The following is a 25417-nucleotide window of genomic DNA, read 5'->3' as shown; positions in this document are numbered from 1 at the left end:
TCAGGTAATATGGCTTCTGCATTCCATGTCACTCCCACAGATTCCCCTTGGATCATTGACTCAGGGGCCTCCAACCACATGACCGATAAACCTAACTTATTCCAGTCTTATAGCCTTTTGTCAGAAAGGGATAGAGTGAGACTTGCAGATGGCTCTTTTTCTTCCATTGCAGGCCAAGGATCAATATCCCTTCCCCATGGCCTTAACCCGAATTGTGTATTGCATGTCCCTCAGCTTCCCATAAACTTGCTTTCAATTAGTAGCATTACAAGCTCCTTGAATTGTAGTGTGACATTTTGGTGAGTTTCCGCTCACCTCGAAAGCCTCTTTGAAGGGGCTTGACCTCCTGAAACAGAAGATGGAGAGAAAAAGGAGAAGGGAAGGAAGGAATAAATTGGACTCAGGGAGAAGAAAATTAAAGGAGAATCATTCATTGCTTTCATTATATGGTGATGGCCTTATATAGCTGGCCTACAAGTGTAATATCAAAGGGAATATCCTCTGATTTCTGGGTAACTAACTCTGGCAGATAACATGGATGGAATATCCTCTGGCGGCAGAGTAACCAACTCTGAGTGTAACTAATTCTGGGGCTTTGTCGCCTGTCCTCTCTGTCTCCTTGTGAATGGCTGATGTGTGGTGGCCTGCTCCACTTCCCCAGTGGGTTCTGGAAGGGTCTCAACACATTTTTTGCTGACTCATGTGTTTTTCAGGATCTAACTTCTAGGAGGACGATTGGTAGAGGAAGCCTAGTGGATGGTCTCTACATTCTCGACAAGAAAGCTGATCTCTCGGTGTCATCCACAGAGTCGCATAGTCAGTCAAATAAGAGTCAAATTTTCTTGTGGCATGGTCATTTAGGTCATGTTTCTTTCAAAATAATAAAATCTTTGTTTCCAGTTTTATTTAAGTCATATTCAGTGTCAGAGTTCATGTGTCAAACGTGTCAGTTGAGCAAACAATGTAGAACAACTTTTCACTCAAGTAATAAAAGATCAAATGTTCATTTTCATGTTGTGTATTCTGATGTATGGGGGCCTACCAATGTAATCTTTGGGTGTAGATGGGATATGCCAACAAAAGTAAGTACAATCTTTAACCCTTATATGTTCTATTGGCCCCAAAAAAGAGGAAGGAAAATGTGGAGGTGTGCACGAGCAACCTTGTTATGGATAGTTTGGAAAGAAAGGAATGCCAGGATCTTGCAGGAAAAGGGGAGAAGCGGTCAGGCCTTGTGTTAAACAGTTTTGTATGCCCTTATCTTCAATCAGAATGATGTACTTTATGAGTTTATTGTAAATGAATAAAAGTGCATATTTGATTCATGTTCCCTTGGTATGTTTCTGTGTAATGCCCTTAAACTGGACATTTAATGAGACTTGTGTTAGTTTAGAATGTTCACAGCCAGTGGGTCAGTCTGGGGAGACCTATCCTGACAAGGCTAACACTGTGGTGCCACCAAGTCGGTTGGGGTGGCCTGTCTTAGCTGCCAGGGTGAGACCCTAGGCACATACAGTGTAGGATTAATTGAATCTTTGAACTGGACCAGATTTCCAGTATTGCCCTGGACCTTGGAGATTAATGGGCAAAACTGGAAAGTTACACCCGACCCCTAGACTCGATTATGATACTGCACTAGGTGTCGGATCGGGCTGTCTTTGATGTACCAATCAGTGAGATCCTTAGCGGGGGTCAAAACCTGGGTATGTTGGGACAATCCGAGAATTCATCTGAGTGGGTGATCATAGTGACAGGATCAGCCCCTTTGTCGGACAAAGGTAATGATCGGGGATGCACTCTCACTATTGGAAACCAAGACTGCCGGCAACCGATTTCAACCGTTGAGATTTGGTTTGCAAAGTATATTTTATATGAGATATAAAAGTATATATATTATGGTTTCTAAAATGTTTGCAAAAGGTTTTAATTCCCGGGATCCATATAAGTAGAGAGTGCAACACTGTTCCTTGCAGTCAAGGGAGAGGTCCTCTCTTGTCGGGCAGTGTATGATCATTAAGGGCTGAGAGGTTAAGTGTAAGACCATTGAGGATAATACCTGATGGGCTAATCTTGCATCTGCCCACAGTCCCTGGGTGTTACAAGGTGGCTTGGCCCAGGGACCACTTAGGGTAAGTGTTGGGCCCATAAAGCCCATTCGATGGGTTTCAGAGGGTGCACTGTCTTTAACAGTGTATTCGACCAGGCCTTGTAACAAAGGTTGGGCCGAACCCATGTGGCTGATGTGTAGATCAATGCTTGGGTCCCACGCCATACAAGGAAGCCCAACTGGGCAGCAGTTAGGAAGGTTAAGTGAGCACATAAGCTTAATGGGCCTAAAGCCCATTTCGAACTGGGCTATTTATTTAGTTAATTAAAGGGGCGAATTCTGAGATGGATTAGTAGATAGGATAGGGTCTTAATCCTATCCACTCAGAGAGTCCAAATCTGAATGTGATTCAGATCTAGAAACCTCCTAATGGGATTAGGAGAAAGCTAATCTAATCTGCAGATAAGATAAGGGTTTATCCTTATCACTAGAAGAGAAGGCTGATCCAAATATGATTTAGATAAGCACCTCCTAATGGGATTAGGAGCTGATCTTTTAAGTCAACAAAAAGAAGGAGGGGGCGGCAGCCTTTAGAAAACAATCATCATATCCTCTTTAGTGCTGAAAAAGAAGAGAGAATTCTGCACCCTGCGAATACTCTCTTGCCGCCTCCCTGTTCTTGCCGCCCTGTTTGCCAGTTCGATCTCCAATTGTGGGAGAAGTCAAGATTGGATCTTGACATCAGTTCTTTGAGAAAGGATTGAAAGGAAGCTGTGCTCACGTACCTTTCTACTGATTCTTGCGAAGGACAGAGTTCTTGGGGAAGAACACTGCTGATTCTGCTCCATCCTGCACTGCGCCATCTTCTGTGGGAGCAGTCTTTGGATCCTTCCTTGGGCGTGAACACCTTCGTTGAGAGTTATTACTTCTCCGTATCAGGTATAATTCTCTCCTATTCCTTTTTGTTCAGATCTGGTTCAGTTTAAGGTTCAAGAATGATCCTTGAAAATGTGCTTTTCTAAATAGGGAATGTGATTCCCAGTTGAAGGGAGAGAAAAATTTTTGAAATTCACCCCTTATTCCGCAATCTTTGGGTGTCCATGGGATGGATCTCTCATCCATTCAAGTATATGGGGTTGACTATGATGAGACTTTTGCCCCGGTGGCTAAGATGAACTCAATTAGGGTTCTCTTGTCCTTAGTTGCTAATCTTGACTAGGAATTGCATCAATTAGACATAAAGAATGCTTTCCTGAATGGTGACTTAGAAGAAGAGGTATACATGGTTCAACCTCTTGGATTCTGTGCCAAAGGGAGTGAAAATAAGGTGTGCAAGCTATGAAGGTCTCTCTATGTCTTAAAATAGTCTCCCAAAGCCTGGTTCAGTAAGTTTCACATGGCAGTTCAAGAGATGGGATTCAAACAATGTTAGTCTGATCATACACTCTTTGTGAAGAGATGTCAAGAACAGGTTGTTGTATTGATAGTGTATATAGAAGATATCATCATTACAGGAAGTTGGAGCTCAGAGATACAGAACTTGAAACAATTCCTTGCATCTAAATTTGAAGTGAAAGATCTAGGACTCCTGAAGTATTTCCTTGGGATTGAAGTTGCCCGCTTAGAAAAGGGTATTTTTGTCTCTCAAAGGAAATACACCCTTGATCTATTACGGGATACAGGTAAATTAGGTGCAAGGCCGGAAGATACTCCTATGGATGTGGACCACAAGCTAGGTGACTGTGTTGGTGAACCTCTGAAATATGTGAAGCAGTTCCAAAAGTTAGTGAGAAGGTTGATTTATCTGTCCATGACCCGTCCAGGCATTGCCTATTCTGTTGGGGTCCTGAGCCAATTTATGCACTCTCCTAAGAAGCCACACATGGAGGCAACAGAGAGAGTCCTTAGATACTTGAAGAAATATCTAGAAATAGGCCTACTATTCAGTAAACACAATCACCTAAAGGTGGAAGTCTTTACAGATGCTGATTGGGCAAGAGCTGTGGATGATAGAAAGTCCACTAGTGGGTATTGCACATTTGTGGGAGGAAATCTAGTGACCTGGAAGAGCAAGAAGCAAAGTGTGATAGCAAGGTCAAGTGCTGAAGCTGAATATAGAGCTATGGCACATGGGGTGGTTGAAGTCCTTTGGCTAAAAAACCTTCTAGGGGAGCTTGGAGTTGTTGTTCATAGTCCTATGTCCCTTTACTGTGACAACAAGGCTGCGATAAACATCGCCAGCAACCCAGTCCTACATGAGAGGACCAAGCATATTGAGGTGGATAAACACTTCATAAGGGAGAAACTGGAAAAAAGGAAAATTTGCATCCCTTATGTCAACTCCAAGGAACAACTTGCTGATGTCCTTACAAAGGGGCTTCCGTGTTCGCGGCACAATGAGTTATGTGACAAGCTGGGCATGATAGACATCTTCAGCCCAACTTGAGGGGGAGTGTTGTAAGGCTTACTTAATTGTTACTTTATAGCTGCTGTTAGTAGGCTATTGGACAGTTACAGTTAATTGTTTCTTTTTTCTTCTTTCTTTTTTCTTATTATTCTGATTCTAGGACATGCCTCCAGGGGCATACTTGTAATTTCTTATTCTTTTATGAAGTTAATAAAAATAGAAAACTGGCGGCAGCCAGTAGTGACTTTTTTTCCTCTCAACCGTACCTCTCTCTTCCTCTCTCTCTCTCTCTCTCTCCCAATCCCCACGAATCACCACAGTAAAGAATAATCTATATAATGGGTAGGACAGGAATTTCAAAGCTTTCTTCTTTTCCTCTATATGCAGGTTGTGTTTGGCTTCACATTCAGTTCAAATTGATCTGTTATGCATATGTTCAGATGAAAACAAGGTTTCAATTGCTCTGAGCAGAATTCCAAATGGGTACCTGATTTTCTATAACCCAATTTACAAAGGGTAAGCGCAATTCATGACAAAGTGCAAGAATATCTCCTCCAGGAGTTAAAAGTTTGACAGCATCTCTTCTCAGCATGGAAAAAACAAAACCAATTAGACATCTTAAACCATGCAATTGAGCAATTGTTACTGGTACATAGACATGAATAGTATAATGATGGAAGTATATGAAATATTGAAAAACCTATAAAATTGCTGGTAGTCATCAACAATACACATTGGTGTTATCTCCAACCGCTTTGCACAGTGCTGCCTGAAAATTTCCTTTGCAACTTCATTGACATGGTCACGAAGTTCTGTGTTTATCTCTGTATATTGGATAAAAGAAGATTGGTCCCTGGCCAACTTTACTCTCCCACCATGTTGACGCTGGGTTTTCATGATTATCCTCTCCTCATTAAAAATAGCATTAACAACCATATCATAAACACGTGTATCCTCAGATGTCTGCATTCTTTGTAAAATATCTGCACAAAAAGATGCTTAGCCAAGTGAGGATTAGTCTCATTATTGAGACCAATTTTGGCAATGCCAAGTCTTATAGAGTGGTATTATGTGCATGCACAAAAGCACAGGAAACGTGTAGATATCTATCTCTATTAAGTTTTCTGCTGGCTTTTAGGCTTTTCTCAGAATATACCCTGCACTTTTTTAGTCTCCCATTGCTCTTCCCCTATCAATACTAGAGTCCATCAAATTTCAGGCAAGAAGATTGTGCACCTCCTTACAGGATGTGTCTATGGAAAGAAATAATGAAGTTACAACAACTGTTGGTTTCACTACATTTTTTATGGAACCAATAGTATATTATTTCACCAAGGACTGTTCAGATGCTAATATAAACCATGAGGATCTCAAAGTTCCTAAGAAATTTTCACCAAGGACTGTTGGTTTCTCTACATTTTTGTGCACCTCCTTATACCACTTATCCCTCCCTGACTTAGAAATTTTCTTTTTATTGACATATGTAAATTTTCTATTTTTACCTGTTAGGACTGAACGCATGTCATTCCAAAGAATCTGAAAATAATTAAAACATTTACAAAAAACATATTACCATTTAACCACTCATATTCCATCCTTGGAGGCAAAGCTTTCTGTAAAAGTTCTGTCGCAGAAGGACGATCAGAAGGACTTGGAGACATTAAGCATCTCAATAAGGATGCCTGCTCTGGAAATTCAACCACCCAATCCGGAGGAAGTTCTCCTTTTTGTTTTAGTTCTGACAGAACAATATGTCTTTCCATTGCTGTCCCAAAAGGGTGCCACAGCTCAAAGAATACAACACCCAAGCTATACATGTCAACCTGTAAACAAGTATCTCTCAGGTTTTTCGTGGCATTTCTAACGATTCAAAAAAAGGAAAGAAAAGGCCAATATAATGGATAAAAATTAAAAAGCATATCAATTAGCATAGATACATAAAATTGATCACAGAAAAATCTTCTAGAGGCAAAACAAGTATTTATATTTCAAATAAGCTACACAAATCATAACCTTTTCGTCAATCTTTGGCCACCCTTGCTCAATTTCAGGAGCAGTGTAAAAATATGTACCAACTTGACCAGTTCCATCGATTGAAATTCCAGTTGTGTCTGGGGGAAAATGAGGATCATAGTCCACTTGTTCCATCTTCAAGAATTTGGCTGGAAGGAATAAGTTGTACATTTGATATATTGTTAGAAACATCTCTTAGTAAGTAAACCCAAGAAAATTGATCAACCTAAAAAAGATAAGAAAGAAAACCTCACTCAGGCATAACATTGATTCAGAATTACCAAGCTTACCCAAACCGCCACACATTAACCAACAAGCTTGTACAAAGTACCCAAGTGTCCATATCTTTTTATCAAAAAGGGCAAAGTGTCCAGATTATAAAAGTTTTAGTCAACTTTAGTTATACATGCATAGTAGGCTAAGTTGATACACAACTAAGTTTCATGTCTCCAAATACAAGTTAATGGAATGGCTTTTCTCAGTTCTTTTTTAGTTTTCAATTTAGAGTTCTGCTATTGAGCTTAGAAACGAAAGTGGTTATTAACCATACAATGCAAACTGTCAAAGATAATATGGGGATTTTTCTCTTTATGGTCCAGTGGATTGGAGTTCCTGGCCAAATTCACCAGATAATGCAATCGTGGCCCTCAACCACATTCAACATGAAAGGAGCAGTGATATGGAAGACTAAAACATAATGGGGATCCCAAAGGGGAGGAACCAATAAAACTACCAAGAATACGTCAAGGTAACTGTCATTATTAAATACCTTTCTTTACCTTTTAATAAGTTAAACGCTTGTACTGGTTTTCACCATGTCCTCACCTTTTACCATACATTACCCAAAACTGGTAAACAGATAGCAGGGAACTTTAGAATGGATTGGATACAGACCAAACCACCATCCCATTTTTCACTAAGTGGTGAATTTTAGACTCAAACCAGCATTCTTATGTTTGTCATCAAGATCTTTTCAAAGGTTTTTTTTTTTTTATAAATAGTTAGAAAGGTATTTTTTCCTTTTAGAATGTCAAACACTTCTACTGGATTTCTCCTTGTCCTCCCCATTTACTATCCATTACACAAAACTGGTCCACAGATAGCAGAGGTCTAGAGATGGGTGGCCTGGATACAAACCTGGAACCATCATTTTCCACAAAGTGGCTGCTCCCAGACTCAAAACAGCATTATCAGGCCTCTCAGCCTGAGATTTTACGATTGTACCGAGTAATGGACATTCCCCTTTTACTATCAAAAGAATAAATTAATTATGGTAAATCCAGCCTGCTTACAATTAAAAAGGACATGAACAAGCAACTAAAACGAAACTAGGTCATAATGAGAAAACATACATCAACCTCATACACATCAGATCCCATTGTCATATAATTATTTCCAGAATGTATATGGAATATCAAAAAAGAACCAAATCTTTAATTTATTTTACTGATATCAGCAAGAAAATATCTAAAAATAATGCTAAAAACAATGAATAATGATGGAGAAAGCTGTCCTCAAGGCTTTTCTTTGATGATTAATAAGGAAAATGATGGAGAAAGCTGTACTCAGGGAGGAGGAAGAAAGAAGAAGAGAGGAGAAGTTCCTCTGTTGATAAAAAAAAAAAAAAAAGAGAAGTTCATCTGCCACCTTGTCGTACTTTTTCCATTTCTTGTGAAGCTACCATTGATTTATGGTTCACTGCACCTATAGCTGACCAGTATGGTAGTATCTACCTCTGTCCTGACCCATGGAGGAATTGCACGACCCTTACAATTCATCCTGACTTGGAAATTTTCCTTATCACCTTCACTATGGTCTCCAGTGGTCATTTTCGGTGATCATCCCTAGTATCAAAATCTTCTTTACTATCTTGAGATCCTAAAAATCATAAAATTATCATCCCAATCACTACTTCAAATAGGAATACACCAAACTTTCCTCACTTTTTTGGAAATGTATCATTTATGTCATGCCCAGGTGGTTGCCTGGTCAAAGGCAACATGGAGACTACTTTCCACCTAGATTCACCTTAGTAAAAGTGACAACTATTCCAAGATGGAATGATTTCTGCAAGATATCTTGCATTTACTTGAGTATCAATATACAGCCATGATATTTATTCATTACCACCATGCATATCATATGAAAAGTTCCGAATGTCAAAATCTTACACTTAACAACTGGATTTAACAACATTAGCATAAAGGTATTCTAATAAAAAATACATAAGAAACAAGAAGAAAAGAACAAGTAGATCTTACCAAGACCAAAATCACCAATTTTAATATCATTCCGCGCGTCAAAAAATATGTTGTTTGGTGTCAGATCACGATGAATAATTCCTTGTGCATGAATGTGTGCCAACCCTTCTACAATTTGACGAAACAAATGCCATGCAGACTCCTTCTCAAAATCATTATATGATTCAAACTTTTGGCGTAATGTCCTAAAAAAAAATAGAAAATATTATTAGGCAACAAAACAATGTTGAGAGAGAAGTGTTTGTCAATGTCAACAGTTGTAGGTGAACCTCTTCATGTATAACAAAGATTTTCATTGACAAGCATTTATTTATCCTACCATAACTTGGGCTAATCATGCAGTGGCTAGTGGTGGTGGTAAAAGAGATGAAATTCAGCAAGTTGATCAGACACCTACATCTACAAATGCCTCCAGGAAAGAAATGATGAGTGTTCCACGTGATGAGTATGAGCAGTTAGCCAGTTACTCCAAGCTACCTCACAGCAAAACACAGCTACCCTTGCCTTGTCTATCATCCAAACCCTCCCATTGGATTATCGACTCTAGAGCTTCCAATCATATGACTGGGACTCCAAGTGTGTTTTTTCTCTTTCTCAGTCCTCTACATCTCACACAATTACTCTTGCTAATGGCTCCACATCTTCTATTTGTGAGTCATCTTTCTACTTAAGGTACTTAAGTTACTCGTTCCATCGTTGAGTCATCTTTCTACTTTGGAATGTGAGTCATGTCATTATGGGAAATACCATCGTGTTCCCTTTAGTCCTAGGGTTGATAGTCGTACGTCATGTGTCCTTTTTCTTTGATCCATTCGAACATTTGCGGTCCAAATAAAATAGTGTTATACAATGATTACAAGAATTTTGTAATTTTTGTTGATGATTATTCAAGGATGACATGGCTTTATCTTATGAAAGAAAAGAGTGAATTGTTTTCCATTTTCCAACAATTTCATGCTGAATTTCACACTCAGTTTGGTAAATTTCATGCTGAATTTCCAACATGGCATTATCCATCAAACTTCATCTACTTACACCCCCGACAAAATGGGGTGGCTGAGAGAAAGAATTGCCATCTTTTAGAAACTACTTGGTCCCTTTTGCACAATATGAATGTACCCAAACATTTTGGAGTGGTGTTGTGCTTACATCTGCTTCCTTATTAATTGGATGCCCATGTCTATCCTATAAGGTCATTCTCCCTTCTTTGTTTTCTTCCCCACTTTGTCTCATTTCCCTCTCTCTTAGGGTTTTTAGATGTTTGTGTTTTGTTCATAATCTTGGGCCTGGGATGGACAAATTAGATGCACAATATTCTAGGACCCAGAAAGGGTATAAGTGTTATAATCCCAGTTCCCGATGTTCTTTTGTTTGTCCAGATGTTACTTTCATTGAGTTTGTTTTGTTTTCCTCCGAGTCTTATGTCACTCATTCTTCTCCACCTCCACTTCCTGTTCTAGTTGAGGACCCCACTTTTCTTGTTTCAATTGTGACTAAGCCCTCACCACCAGTGCAGCTTCCTATTGAACGACCACCAATCAGAAAAGTGTATATGCATCGACATGTACCGACCCCTCCAATTTCTTCTTTGCCAATAGATCAAAAATTTGTTTCCGCACCAGCCCCACCCCCTCTTTTTGACCTTGACCTTCCCATTGCATTGCAAATGGGTAAACGCAATTGCACTCTTCATCCCATTTCTAATTATGTTTCTATGTCTCACCTTTCTGCCTCCCATCAACAATTTGTTTCTCTACTATCTTCTATTTCTTTTCCTAAAAATGTTCAGGAAGTGCTTACCTCTCTAGGGTGCCGCCAAGCAATGGAAGAAAAATTTTCATCTCTAGCTCATAATCACACGTGGGATTTCACCACTCTTCTTCCTAGCAAGCATGTTGTAGGTTGTAAGTGGGTATACACTATCAAGTACTTACTAGATAGTAGTGTAGAACAATTGAAGGCTCAGTTGGTTGCAAAAGGTTATTCACAATTATATGGCATTGACTGTACAAAGACCTTCTATCCTGTTGCTAAGATTGGCTCCATCTATGGTTTGATAACCCTAGCTGCTATATATGATTGGCACTTATTTCAACTCGACATCAAGAATGCCTTTTAAAATGGTGACCTTCTTGAGGAGGTTTATATGGAACCAACCACTAGGGTTTATTGCTTAGGGGGAGGATGGTAAGGTGTGTAGACTCAAGAAGGCCGTTTATGGACTTAAACAGTTTCCACGTGCATGGTTTGATAGATTCAGTGAAATGGTGAAAGAAGTTGGCATGAGACAATGTTAGGTTGATCATCCAATATTTAGCTATGACTTGGATGTTGGAAAGATTTTGTTGGTGGTTTATGTAGATGACATTGTTATTACTAGTAGTGGCAGGATGGGGATCAATGGATTGAAGACCTTTCTGCATAATCACTCCAAACAAAGGATCTTGGTAAACTAAAATATTTCTTGGGGATAGAGGTAGCAAGTTCTAAGCATGGTATTAATCTGTGCCAAAGGAAGTATGGTCTTGACTTATTAGAGGAGATAGGCTTATTGGGTGCCAAACCAGCTGAAACATCCATGGAGCCAAATGTCAAGTTTAGTAGTGATGTAGGTGAGGAGTTCCAAGATCTTGGAAGGTACCGGAGATTAGTGGGTAAGTTAAATTATCTGACCATTACTCAGCCAAACATATCATTTGCAGTTAGTGTGGTAAGTTAGTTTATGTAGAATCCTCAAGTTACACATTGGGATGCAGTTTTAAGGATTGTGTGGTATTTCAAGGGAGTTCCAGGTCGTGGCTTGTTATACAAGAGTGGAGGAAGTCTTGAGATAGAAGGCTACACAGATGCTGATTGGGCCAATTCAATATCTGGTAGAAGGTCCATTATAGGATATTGCGCCTTTCTTGGGGGCAATTTGGTGACATGGAAGAACAATAAGCAGACTATGATGGCAAAAGGAAAAGCTAAAGCTGAATATATAACCATGACACACACTATATGTGAACTAGTATGGTTGAAGAACCTCTTACAGGAAATGGGGTACTCAATTGATAACCCTATGAAGCTGTATTGTGACAACCAATCTGCAGTCCACATTTCTTCTAATTCAGTTTTCAATGAGGGAACAAAACATATAGAAGTTGCTTGTCACTTTGTGAGACAACAGGTGCTCAGTGGAGTAATAGGTACCGCATATGTAAACATAGGAAGTCAATGGGTAGATTTGTTCACCAAAAGGTTGAATTAGGGAAGAGTAGATTACATGTGTAACAAGCTGGGACTATATGACATATATTCACCAGCTCGAGGGGGAGTTTTAGAGTCGGCTGTTAAGGGGTAGTTTGGTCATTTATCTTATATTAAGTGTGTAGTGTAATGTCTTTTATGTTTTGTTTTAAGTGTTATGTCCCATTCTTAATTAGGGACATAAATGTCTTTGTAACTCTAATTACAAACTGTTTGAGCCGACTGTAGAGGGGTGGTATAGTCAATTTACATTATGTTATATGCTTGATGTAATTACAAGTAGATTCTAAGTGATGTGTCCCACACTTAAGTGGGGGCACAATAGTCATTCTGCTTTTGGTTTAGAAAACTATAGATAAAACTGATCAACTAGAGAGAAATTACTCTAGTCTGAATCAGACCTTATTTCTTCTCCTTCTCTCCTCTTCTTTTCTCCTCTCTTCCTTCTACTCTTTCACTTCTGTTTCTTTCCTTTATCATTTTGAGCCTAAAAGCTACACAAATATGAACATGGTATCAGAGCTGTTATAATCAATTCAAATCAACCCAATTTTTTTTTCAGTGCCCATTACCCTAGGTTTTTGCAGATTTCTCACCGGTGGATTGGAGATTAACAGAGGGGCTGAAAAGGAGTGGTCATTTTTTATTCCTAGAGGTTTTCATGCCTCCAATGGGTGGTGTTGTGGTTGTTTCATGTGGTTGGTAGAAAACCCCTTTATTTGATGGTTCAAAGAGGGCTGGTTTCAGTAGTGTGGGGACTGACGAGTGCAAGTCAGATCCTAGTGCTATATATGTGAGGTGTATTTGGGTGGTTTATGGTGCTAAAAGTGGAAGACAGCAGTGTTGTTGTTGCTAAAAGTGGTGAACAACAGTGAGTGTTGTTGCTGAAACCTGTGACAGTAAGTGTTCTAGCAATAAACAGCCATTGGTGTACAGTGTGGCGACTAGTTAGTGAGGTGGAGTGACAGACTAGTGATAGAATTTTTTTTGGCAGCTATGGGAGACAACAGTGAATACAAGTCTAGTGTAATAGTTCCCTCTGATTATCTGAATGTGCAGTGCAGATGACACTTATCAAACTGAATGGTGAGAATTATGTGCTTTGGGCTAAATCTGTTGAAGTTTTTCCGAAAGCTAAGAAGAAGGTGAAGCATGTGAAGGAAGATAAACCCTCAACTGATTCTTAGGGGTCCGATGAGTGGGAACAAGAAAATGCACAAATTATGACATGGTTATGGAATAGTATGGAACCTAAGATTAGTGTGAACATTATGTTCTTAGATATAGCCAAGGAGGTTTGGGATCATGCAAAGAAGCTTTATTCTGGACAAGACAATACTACTAGAGTATACCAACTTTACCAAGAATAATTTAATATGCAACAGGGTAATCAAAGTCTTAAAGAGTATTATTGCTAGTATGAGAAATCTACTGAATGAGTTGAATGTGTATCATCCCCTTACATCTGATGTCAAAATTCAACAACAATAGAGAGAACAACTTGATATAACTAGATTTTTAGTAGGATTTAAGTCTGAATATGAACCGGTGAGAGCACAGATACTAGGTGAGTTTTCCCTTCCCTCTCTTGAAGAGGTGTTTGCCCATCTCCGGAGTATCTCGATTGGACCTACGAAGAACACCACCATATCAGATAGGCCTGCATTTGCAGTAACAAGAGGGGGAGGTCATGGAGGTAGAGGAGGAGCTCGAGAAGTTCAGCCAAGTCGTGGTGATGGTGGACCCATGTATAGTCGTGGTGGTTGTGGACACATGCACAGTCGTGGTGGTAGTCATATTGGAGACCAAGATTCAGGGAGAGCCCGTGGCAGAGGACGTAGTAATGGTCCGATGAGGTGTACACATTGTGATATGGAAGGACATACTATCAATTTTTGTTATGATCTACATGGCCCACCTTCAAACTGGGCAAATCATGCAGTGGCTACTATTGGTGGTTCGAGACAAGAAACTCAACAAGTTGATTAGATGCCCTCTATATCTACGGATGCCTCCAAGAAAGATATGATGAGTGTCCAATGTGATGAGTATGAATGGTTCATTCAGGCTACCTCTCAACAAAATACAGCTACCCTCGCACACTCAGGCATAGCTTGTCTGGTATCCAAACTTCCCATTGGGTTATCGATTTTAGAGCTTCCAATCATATGACTGGGACTCCAGGTGTGTTTTCCTCCCTTTCTCAGTCCTCCACATCACACTCTGTTACCTTTTCTAATGGTTCCACATCTTCCGTATGTAGTGTTGGTAATGTTGACATAGATTCATTATCCCTATCCTCGGTTTTGTATGTTTCCAATTTTCCCTTTAATTTTATGTCTATTAGTAAATTGACCAAGTCTCTTAATTGCTCTATCACAGTTTACCCTTCTTCTGTTTTTTAGGATCTCAAAGACGGGGATGAAGATTGGTGGAGGGTATGAAGCTAGTGGACTGTATTATCTTGATGGAGGTGGTTCGACAATAGCCCTTCAAATATCTTTCTCCTCTTTAGTGGCACAAACTTGGTCATCCGTCCCTTAAAGCACTTAAGTTACTTGTTCCATCCTTGAGTCGTCTTTCTACTTTGGATTACGAGTCATGTCAGTTTGGGAAACATTTGGGGTCCAAATAAAGTAGCGTCATATAATGGTTACAAGTACTTTGTAATTTTTGTTGATATGATTATTCAAGGATGACATGGCTTTACCTTATGAAAGAAATGAGTGAATTGTTTTCCATTTTTCAAAAGTTTTATGTTGATATTCACAATCAATTTGGTGTACACATTAAAATTCTTCACTCTGATAATGGCTAAAAATATTTTTACACACCATTCCAATAATATTTGGAACAACATGGCATTATCCATCAAACCTCATGTACCTACACCCCTCAACACCCAAACGCTTTCGAAGTGATGCATGCTTACATCTTGTTTCCTTATTAATCGCATGCCCATGTTTATCCTTGAGGGTCATTCTCCATTCTCTGTTTTGTTTCCTACTTTGCCTCATTTTCCTCTTACCCCTAGGGTTTTGGGGTGTATGTGTTTTGTCCATAATCTTGGGCCTAGGATGGACAAATTAGATGCTCAATCCACTACATGTATCTTCCTTGGCTATTTTAGAACTCAAAAATTGTACAAGTGTTATAACTCCAACTCTCAACATTCTTTTGTATGTTCCAATGTTACATTCATTGAGTTTGTTCCATTTTTCTCTGGGTCAGGTGTCTCTTCTCTTCCTCCGCTTCCACTTCTATTTCCCATTGAGGACCCCCATTCCTCTTGTTCCAGTTGTGACCAAGTCTCGCCTTCAATGCAGCTTCCTGTTGAACGATCACCCATCCAGTAAGTGTATATGCATCATCGTGTACTGGCTCCTCTAGCTCCTTCACCGTCGACAGATCCAGCAATTGTTCCCGACCCAACCCCACCCCTACCCCCTTGTTTCTGACCTTGATCTCCCTATTGTCTTGCGAAAAGGTAAACGCAGTTGCACTCTTCATCCCATTTCAAATTATGTTCATGTATCTCACCTTTCTATTTCCCATTGACAGTTTATTTCTATGTTATCCTCTGTTTCTATTCCTAGGGATGTCTAGGAAACCCTTACCTCTCCAGGATGGCACCAAGCAATGGAAGAAGAACTCTCGGCTCTAGCTTGTAATCATAAGTTGGATCTCATCACTCTTCCGCCTAATAAGCATGTTGTAGGATGTAAGTGGGTATACACTGTTAAGTATTTACCAAATGGGAGTGTTGAGTGGTTGAAAGCTCAGTTGGTTGCCAAAGGTTATTCACAGATGTATGGTATAGACTACACCATAGTTGTCTAGGCGCCGCCTAGGCGACTAGGCGGTTTTTGAAGGTCACCTTGCCCAAACGCCAAATGTTTTGTGCACTAGGCACCCGCCCAGAGACTTAGGCGGGCGCCTACATACAAGGCGGGCCTAATGCATCTAAAATATTTTTTTTACATTTATTAGTTTAAATGTTTAATATTCATTGGTTGTTGTATTCTTTTAAAATAAACCTCTTACACTCTATCAATTTAAGTATTAAAAGTTTAAGACATAATTTATACACCAAACTAATTTCTATGTTCTTTCTTGAGAAGGGTTTTGGTTTGACTGGAGAGAGAGGAGAACCGAACAGGCGAACTGTGGAAGCTCGAGCAGCCCAGCTCCATCGAACTCGCGCTCACACCTTAGTTCGAGCAAGTAGTTCTCTTCTTCTTCTTCTTTTCAGATTTCAGTCGAAAAGCAGGGGCTCGCCACTTCGATAGTCCTTTTTTTTCGAAAAAAACAGGGGCTCCGTCCCTATACTCATCAGTCCTCCTCCTCCCTATACTCATCAGTTCTTTAATTCTTCTTCTTCTTCTCCTTCTTCTTCTTCTTCTTCTCCTTCTTCTTCTTCTTCTTCTTTAATTCTTCTTCTTCTCATTCAATTTTTTTTGTATCATTTCATTAATATATATAATTATGTGAATGTGGCTGATTTTTTATGACTGAATTAAATGTCTTGAATCTGAAACTTGAATTAAATGGTTATGGCTGCTTCTTCTTATCATTCCATTTTTTTATATCATTAATATATATAATTATAATTATGTGGATGATTTTTTATGGCTGAATCTGAAACTTGAATCGAAAGGTTATGGCGGCTGCTTCTTCTCATAATCCCATTCAGTTTTTTATATCATTAATATATATAATTATAATTATGTGGCTGATTTTTTATGGCTGAATTCAAGGCTCAAAGTATCGTTACGTATCGGCCGATACGTATCGTTCCGGGACCCTTCCGATACACCCCTACAGTGGGTGTATTGGGGGTCTGACCGGTTCAGGGGATGGAGGGGTCCTAGACCGGCTCCCCTGAACCAGTTTTGAAAAAAATAATAAAAAAACAAGTAATAAAACAACAAGTACTGAAATGCCCGATACGCCCCTACCGGTGTATCGGGCATATCGATATTTTGAACCTTGGCTAAATTAAATGTCTTGAATCTGAAACTTGAATCAAATGGTTACGGCTGCTTGTTCTTTTCATTCAAATTTTGTATGGCTGATTCAGTGATTGTATGACTGATTAGTCTGATTATTTTTATTTATTAATTATTAATTACTGAAAACTAATATGTCATTGTTGATTAATTTATTAATTTCTGAATACTAATATGTCATTGTTGATTATATCATTGATTCATTACTGATATGTCATTGCTGAATGCTGATTTGTTTTTATTTTCATTAATCATTAGATAATGGCAAACAAGGCAAATCAAAACACTTCTAGATCTGGTACTAAGAATAAGGCCCAGTCAAAAGATCCAGCATGGAAGTATGCATATTGTCATGATTTAGAGAACAAAAATGTGATTACATATTCATTGTGTGGAAAGATTGTCAAAGGAGGAATTAAAAGAGTAAAACAGCATTTAATTAGAGGATTTGGGGATGTTACCAAGTGTCCAAAAACCACAACGAGTATTGCAAAGGAGATGCAAGAATACATGTGCAAAAATAAGAGGAAGAAGCTGTTAAGTGATTTTGCAGTGGACAGTTATGGGCCATGGGAGCAAATGGTTTGTGAGAGAATCTCATCATGAAAGAAACCAACCTGCGAAAGTAGGTGGCTCCATTTCAACTAGTAGGAGTTCCCAACCACCATTAAACCCCATGTTTTCAGAAAAAAATAAAGAAAATGTTAAAGGACCCATGGATGCTTTTGTGAGGCCAAGTCCAAAAGAAGTGGTAGAGGCAAGGCACAAGGGGAAATTTGGGCAATTGGTGCAAATAAGCATAGAAATCCGGTTGAAAAAGGAAGAAAGGAAGAAAGGGAAAAGGTGAATGAATATGTTGCAAAATGGTTTTATCAAGCCGGAATACCCTTCAACACAGTAAAGTTGATGAGTTTTGAGATTATGGTAGAAGCAATTGCACAGTTTGGGTCTGGGTACAAACCTCCAAGTTACCATGAGTTGAGAGAGCCACTCTTGAAAGGGGAAGTTGAGAGAACAAAATTGATTTACAAGGAGTATGAGGCCTCTTGGAGAACTTATGGCTGCATTATTATGTCTGATGGATGGACAGATAAGAGGCAAAGAAGTTTGATAAACTTTTTGGTGAATTCTCCCGAAGGTACTTTCTTCCTGAAATCAGTTGATGCCTCCAATGAAATCCACAATGCAGCTTATTTGTATGAATTGATTGATAAGGTTGTTGAGGAAATAGGAGAAGAACATGTAGTGCAAGTGGTTACTGATAATCACTATGCTTATATTGCTGCAGGAGACCTTCTGAAGATAAAGAGAAAGAATTTATTTTGGACACCTTGCGCTGCTCATTATTTGGACCTCATGTTGGAGGATATTGGAGGATTGAAGTCTATCAAGAATTGCATTGCCAAGGCAAGACATGTGACGGCCTTTATCTACAGACATCCCCTTCTCCTTGCTTATATGAGGGAAAAAACATAGGGGAGGGATCTTGTTAGATGTGTTGTTACAAGGTTTTCCACATCATTTCCTACTTTGCAAAGCTTGTTCACTTTCAAAGAGCCATTGTGTTCTTTATTTGTTAGTGATGTGTGGAATAGAAGTAAATGGGCAAACAAACTAGAGGATTTAAGAGTCTCAAGCACTATTCTTTTAGTAACATTTTGGAAAAATGTAAGGACTGCCCTCTTAGCTTCCCAACCAATTGTGGAGGTCTTACGGTTAGTTGATGGGGATGAAAAATCTGCAATGGGGAACTTCCACTTTGCAATGGAACAAGCAAGGGAAAAGATCAAAACAAATTTTGGTGGGAAAGAAAGAGAATATAAGCCCATTCCGGAAATTTTTGACAGGCGTTGGAATAATATGATGCAACATCCTTTGCATCTTGGCAGTTTCTTCCTCAATCCAGCCCTCTTTTATAAAGCAAAAGCTGAAGATGAAGCATTAATTGGGAAGTTTGAAATGGGCTTTATAGATTGTATTGAGAGAATGGTGAGTGACATTGAAATTCAAGATAAGATCTTCCATCAAATGGAAGAACATAAGCATGCTCGTGGTGCATTTTCTAAGGAAATGGCAATTAGACAACGGGGAAACAAAACAACCAAGATATACCTCATTACCTCTAGAATCTTATTTTTGTTAATTTTTTATATTGCTGCCTTTGAATTTGTATTCTCTAATTTAATTTTTTCTTCATTTGTAATTTGTTCTTTGTAGTTGATTGGTGGCATACTTATGGACATTGCACGCCAGACTTTAGGTCTTATGTGTACGTCTTTTGCCTGTGAGCGTAATTGGAGCACCTTTGAGCATGTAAGTAATTTTATTATTATTTTTTAATTGATTTATGAATTCTGATTATATAAGTAAAAGTATTTTATTTTTATAATCTTCTTATTTTTGTTTATTATGAATTATGAATGTAGATTCATACCAAGAAGAGAAGCAGGCTTGATCAAAAGAGGCTTAACGATCTTGTCTTTGTTCAATATAATCAACGTCTTCATGAGAGGTTTTTGACAAGACGTGCAAAAATCCACAACAATTTGATCCCATTTGCTTCGATGATGTTGATGAGAATAGTGAATGGTTGACTGGAAGAGACCCATCAAATGAGCTCGTTCATGAAGGTGGTGACCTCACATGGAATGAAGTGGATGAAGCAATAGGAGCAACTAAAACTGTTGAGGATGCAAATAGGCCGAGGAGAAGTGCATATACGGTGTATACACATGCAAATAGAAGCGGAGCTAGAGGTGGTCGTGGAAGAGGCGATGGTAGGGGACAAGACAAAGGAAAGAGTGTTATGCAAGAAGAAGAAGATGAAGACTCAATGTGGGATAGAAACATTGAGGATAATGAAGATGAAATCGGAGAGCCTGATGGGGAAGATGAAGACGATGAGGATGTGGATGATGTTGATTGTGTTGTTGATGATGTTGGTGGATTTAGTGGATGGGTTGCGAGCTCTTATTACCTAGATACTGAAATTAGCTAGATATTTTTCTTTATCAATCATCTATAAACTTCATGTTTTGTTAATTGTTATCCTTAATCCTTTTGTGGAGATTTTGGAGAATTGGATACGTGCCATATTTATTTTTTGTTATGGTTTTATTCATTGCTTGATTTGGTTCCTACTTCCTAGTTCCTACTTCCTTTAAATGCCTAGAATAGATAAATTTCAATCAAGGTATGTCTATGTCATGTGTATTTGATTTGATTCCTTTTATTATTTGTTCATTTATTGTAAATTTACAATGCTTTTTGTTTAATTTATTAATGATTTGTGTGTGTGTGTGTGTGTTAAAGGAAAAGTGAGAAAAGAGAGCACTCAAGAAGGGCAATGCTCAACATTCACTTCAAAGTCAAAGGTATGTCTTTGACTCTTTGAATTTAAATTTGTTTTAGTATTTAACTATTTATTAATTATTACTTTATTAGTTTAGTTTTTTAGTGCAGTTGCCTTAGACTCCTTTTTATTGATAATATTTTATATTTTTAGATTTTTATATGAAATTTGTACTCACTTGAATGATTTATAGTGTTAATAGTTAGTGTACATGATTGCTAGCTAGCACAAAAAATCAATAAAATGACTTATAAAAGCATATATAAAGTAAAAACTCAATAAAACAAGCATTTTAAAATTCCAACGCCTAGGTGTTGCCTAGGCGCCTAGGCGCCTTGAAAACTATGGACTACACAGAAACCTTCTCCCCAGTTGCCAAGATTGGCGCAGTTCATGTTTTGATTTCCCTCTACTTGAGGAGGTGTATATGGAGCAACCACCAAGGTTTGTTGCTCAGGGGGAAGATGGTAAGGTGTGTAGACTCAAGAAGGCTATTTATGGACTTAAACAGCCTCCCCGTGCATGGTTTGGCAGATTCAGCGAAGTGGTGAATAAATTTAGCATGAAACAGTGTCAGGTCAACATTTCAATATTTAGCTATGATTCCAATGTTGGGAAGATTTTATTGGTGGTATATGTAGATGATATTGTTATCACTGGCAGTGACAGGTTGGGGATTGATAGGTTGAAGACTTTCTTGCATGATCACTTCCAAACAAAGGACCTTGGTAAATTAAGATATTTCTTAGGGATAGAAGTAGCAAAGTCCAAGTATGGTATTAATTTGTGTCAAGGTTCTTGATCTACCAGCGGAGAGGGTTGTTGGGTGCCAAACCAGCTAAAACACTTGTTGAGTTGGTCCGAGTTGTTTTTTATTTAGTTAGGAATTTGTTGGGCTTTAGGCCCATTAGTTTATGTTTTTTTAAGTTGTGACTGTTCAGCTATATTAGTAGCCTCCCTACTACGGGCATCCTTGTAATATCCCATCCTTTAAGTTAAGTATAAATATAATGAGAGGTAGGCGACTAGGGTTAATTTTACAATCCTGGTTGACTTCCTACTCTTTTCTTCTTCTCCTTTCTTCTCTACTGCTGAAATCTTCATCTTCCCCCTCTTTCCTTTCACAAGAAACTCGACTAAATCTGCAATTAGTGATTTCTACATGGTATCAAAGCGGGCCGAAGGTTCCTTGAAGTTGTTCTCTCATGCAGCCCTAGATCGGCCGACAGCATGGTGATTTAAGAGGCTGATCGAAGCTCTCAGGTAAGCCTAGTTTTTGGATTTTTTTAGTGGATCTGTGTGCCCTGTAGCTGGTCTAGGGTTTCTCATCAAAATCAGGAAAAACTGGAGAAAGGGGAAGAGTCATATTTCTGTTGGACTCTTCAATTTTGACGTAGGAAGTGGCACCCTAATTTTTTAGGGTTCCTTGGAGTTTTTTGTAAGGGGCGATTCAAGTCCTGCCTGATTTGGAGGCTTCTAGAGAGAGTGGCTGCCTCTTCTCTCTCTTTCCCGTCCCACAGAAAGGGAATCTTTTGTGGGAAGAAAGTCCAGGACACCAGAAAGGTGTTGTTGGTTCCAAAAAGTGTTTTGTTTGATCATGTTGCAAATTTCAGTTATTTTCTTTACTTACTTTTTTTTGAGAAGCATGGAGGGCCACGGAGTTGAAAATAAGCTCGGGAGTGAAATGGGACCAGTGGAAGGAGGTGTTGGAGACCCTTTCGGGGCTGGGACCATTACTACAGTTAGGTTGGATGGTGCAAATTACTTAGAATGGTCACAATCTGCAAAGATGGCCATTGGTGCTCGTGGGAAATTAGGGTATATCACTGGTGAAGAGGTGAAACCCGAAACTAGCAACTCCCAGTGGGTACAGGAGAATTATATGGTGATGACTTGGTTGTGTAATTCCATGTTGCCCCATATAAGTAAAATTTTTTTACAGGCAAATACAGCTAAGGAAATATGGGATGGGATTGTAGAAACCTATTCACAAAGGGAGAATGTTGCTAGGGCTTATCAGTTGAGAAGTCAAATTATTTCTACAAGGCAGGGAGATAGACCTGTTGCAGCCTATTTTTCAACCCTTAAAACCCTGTGGCAGGAGATTGACCATTTAGAGACATTTGCTTGGGAAACCACTAAGGATGCAGCTCCCTATCAGAAACATCTAGAGAAGTATAGGGTGTTTGAATTTCTTGCTGGCCTTAATCCTAGGTATGATATTGCACGACAGCACCTTCTTTCCAAGGACAGTGTTACTCTCTCCCAGGCACATGCCTTTGTGTCAGGGGAGAAGTGCAAGAGAGATGTGATGATGAAAAATCTTATTCCTGATCAGTCTGCCATGGTAAGTGCTGTGAAACCTAAACAAAGTGGAGATCGGGGTGGCAATGAAATCAATAAGGAAGATAAAAGAAAGTTGATCTATGACTATTGTAAGAAGCTTAAACACACAAGAGATACTTGCTGGAAGCTTCACCCACATCTTGTGCCAACTAGATTGAAAAATAAGAAGGGAAATGCACACATGGCAGTTACTGGTGACATTCCAACCCCTCCTACTACAGCTGCTCTAGAGTTTGTTGTAGTTGCTGCAGTAAGGGCCGAACTTGAGAGGTATGGGCTACTTCTGAACCAGTAGGATACAGCCAGTTCCAATTCAGTCGCAAGCGGACAGCAAGGTATAGGTGGCACTGGTGGAGTCCACTCTACTTCCTTTGCTCACACAAGTAGTTCACATGTCACTACAAATTATGTTTCTACTTCAGGTAAGGAGGGACCTCCTTGGATTATAGATTTTGGAGCCTCATAGCACATGACCCAAAGCTCTACTATTTTTTCAACTTACCAGCTTTGTTCTGGCAGAGATAGGGTCTCCACGGCTGATGGATCCCATGTTCCAATTGCTGGGAAGGGATCTGTCAAGATTAGTGATTCTATTTCTCTACCCTCTGTCCTTCATGTTCCCAGATTGAGCACTAATTTGTTATATGTTAATAGTTTGACTAAGAACTTGAACTGCTCAGTAATTTTTTCTCCCAGTCATTGTATTTTACAGGATCTGGATTCAAAGAGGACGATTGGGAGTGGTCGTGAAGTGAATGGGATATACCTCCTGGATGTGCTTCCTCCTCATCAGAGTCATCATGTCAGCAGGGATGGTGAGTCAGGGTCTGTGGGTCAAATTATGCTTTGGCATAATCGTTTGGGCCATTTACCTTTTTCTTCTTTGAGTTTTTTGTTTCCAAAACTTTTTGAGTTTGTTAGTTTGTCAAGTCTGGAGTGTGAAGGTTGTCAACTTGGAAAGCATTGTAGACAATCATTTAAACCTAGTAATAAAAGATGTTCTTCTTCTTTTGATGTTATTCATTCGGATCTGTGGGGCCCTTACCATATTCCTTCTATGGGAGGCTATCGATATTTTCTCTTATTTGTGGATGATCTCACAATACTCTTGGATTTACTTGATGAGATCCCACGATGAAGTACCATCCTTGGTGAGGCAATTTCATCAGATGGTACTAACACAGTTTGGAACAAGTATAAAGGTGTTCAAATCCGACAATGCCAAAGAATATTTTGAAAGACACCTTGCCTCATATCTATTAGAATATGGTGTTGTCCATCAGAGCAGTTGTCCCTACAGTCCACAGCAAAATGGTGTTGCAGAAAGGAAGAACAGACACATCGTTGAGATTGCAAGAAGCATGATGATCACATCTACAATTCTAGTTCGGTTTTGGGGTGATGTAGTTCTCACAGTAGTATATCTGATTAATAGGGTGCCCTCTCGTATACTTAGATTCAGCACCCCATTCAGTCCCTTTTTCCTCAAGGGGAAATGTTTCATATTCCTCTCAGGGTGTTTGGGTGTGTCTGCTTTGCACATATCCTTGGTCCTCACTGCTCAAAGCTTGATCCCAAGGCAAAGAAATGTGTCTTCCTTGGATATGCAGAGAATCAGAAAGGGTACTGCTGCTATGATCCAGTCTCTGGGAGCCAGTATGTTACCATGGATGTCACATTTTTTTAATCCACGTACTTCTTCTCAAAGAATCCTTCTCAGGGGGAGTGTTTTGGGGAAGTGAGTTAGCAGTCTATTCCTCTCCCAGTTCCAGACCCTGTGTCTACTCCTGTGCTTGACCACCACCCTATGTCACCTACCTTGCCACCTCCTTTGCGTTCTGCTTCTCAGCATTACTTACGACAGAGAATTCACAAGGAGGTTGATTCCACTACAGCAGAACTCACAACATCCATGGAACCAAATGTCAAGTTAAGTAGTGAGGTAGGTCAATGAATTAATAGGTGTGCCAAGGCGCACAAGAGAGGTGCATTTGAGGGTATGCACCTCACCCAAGCCCTAGGCGCACCCCTTTCAAAAGGCGCATGCTCGGTGCGCCTAGGCGTGCACCTTGTGCCTCAGCCCAGGCGTGCGCCTTTTTAAAATTCTGCACTTTTTGATTTTTTTAGCCTAACAGTTGGGTCGGGGTGTTCATTCATTCATTCCAATAAAATATCTTCTTAAAAGGTGACTCATAGAATTAAGAGTGCAATATATTTTACATCACATTAGCTACTTGAAGTATTGCAATTGAGGAAAAAAAGAGATTGTGGGTTTTACATGCTTAAAAATGCTTTATATGTTAGATTTTATTTTTTAATTTTAGATTGAATATGCTTTACATGTTATGATTATGTATTTTAATTTTAGATAATAGGTTTTTTAAAACATTTATTTTTTAAACTTATGTTTAATATTTTTTGAATTTTTTGCATTTTTTTTACTTTTTGGATTTTTTTGAAATTTCAAACATTTTTTTTTATTTTTTAGCATTTTTTGTATTTTTGCGCCTTGTTTCAAAGAGGCACATGCCTCACCTTGCGCCTTAGACCAATTTTGTTATTTTTTTGCACATTGCGCTTTTAAAACACTAATGCATGTGAAGAGTTTGAAAATCCTAGAAGGTAATAGGATGGTAGGCAAGTTAAACTACTTAACCATTACTCGGCCCAATATTTCATTTGCAATTAGTGTAGTGAGTCAATTTATGCAGAATCCTCAAATCCCACATTGGG

At 39.1% G+C, this 25417-nt stretch overlaps 1 protein-coding gene across 2 annotated transcripts in view; it reads right to left on the bottom strand.

Annotated features, from left to right (window-relative positions):
- GCN2 (protein kinase family protein) overlaps positions 1 to 25417 on the bottom strand; it is a 116154-nt gene that overhangs the window by 69513 nt on the left and 21224 nt on the right. For both annotated transcript variants that reach the window (XM_088964429.1, XM_088964428.1), the window contains 5 exons: positions 8729 to 8913; positions 6468 to 6616; positions 6028 to 6277; positions 5155 to 5437; positions 4942 to 5035 (listed from right to left, as the gene is read on the bottom strand). In XM_088964429.1, the coding sequence (XP_088820555.1) occupies positions 4942 to 5035; positions 5155 to 5437; positions 6028 to 6277; positions 6468 to 6616; positions 8729 to 8913 (961 nt within the window). The remainder of the gene's footprint in view (positions 1 to 4941; positions 5036 to 5154; positions 5438 to 6027; positions 6278 to 6467; positions 6617 to 8728; positions 8914 to 25417) is intronic.

The sequence above is a fragment of the Nelumbo lutea genome, chromosome 1, assembly GCF_056320005.1.
Source record: "Nelumbo lutea isolate HS-2025 chromosome 1, American lotus-T2T, whole genome shotgun sequence".
NCBI lineage: Eukaryota > Viridiplantae > Streptophyta > Magnoliopsida > Proteales > Nelumbonaceae > Nelumbo > Nelumbo lutea.
Note: the sequence above shows the minus strand (reverse complement) of the source record. Positions and strands in the feature narration are given on the sequence as shown.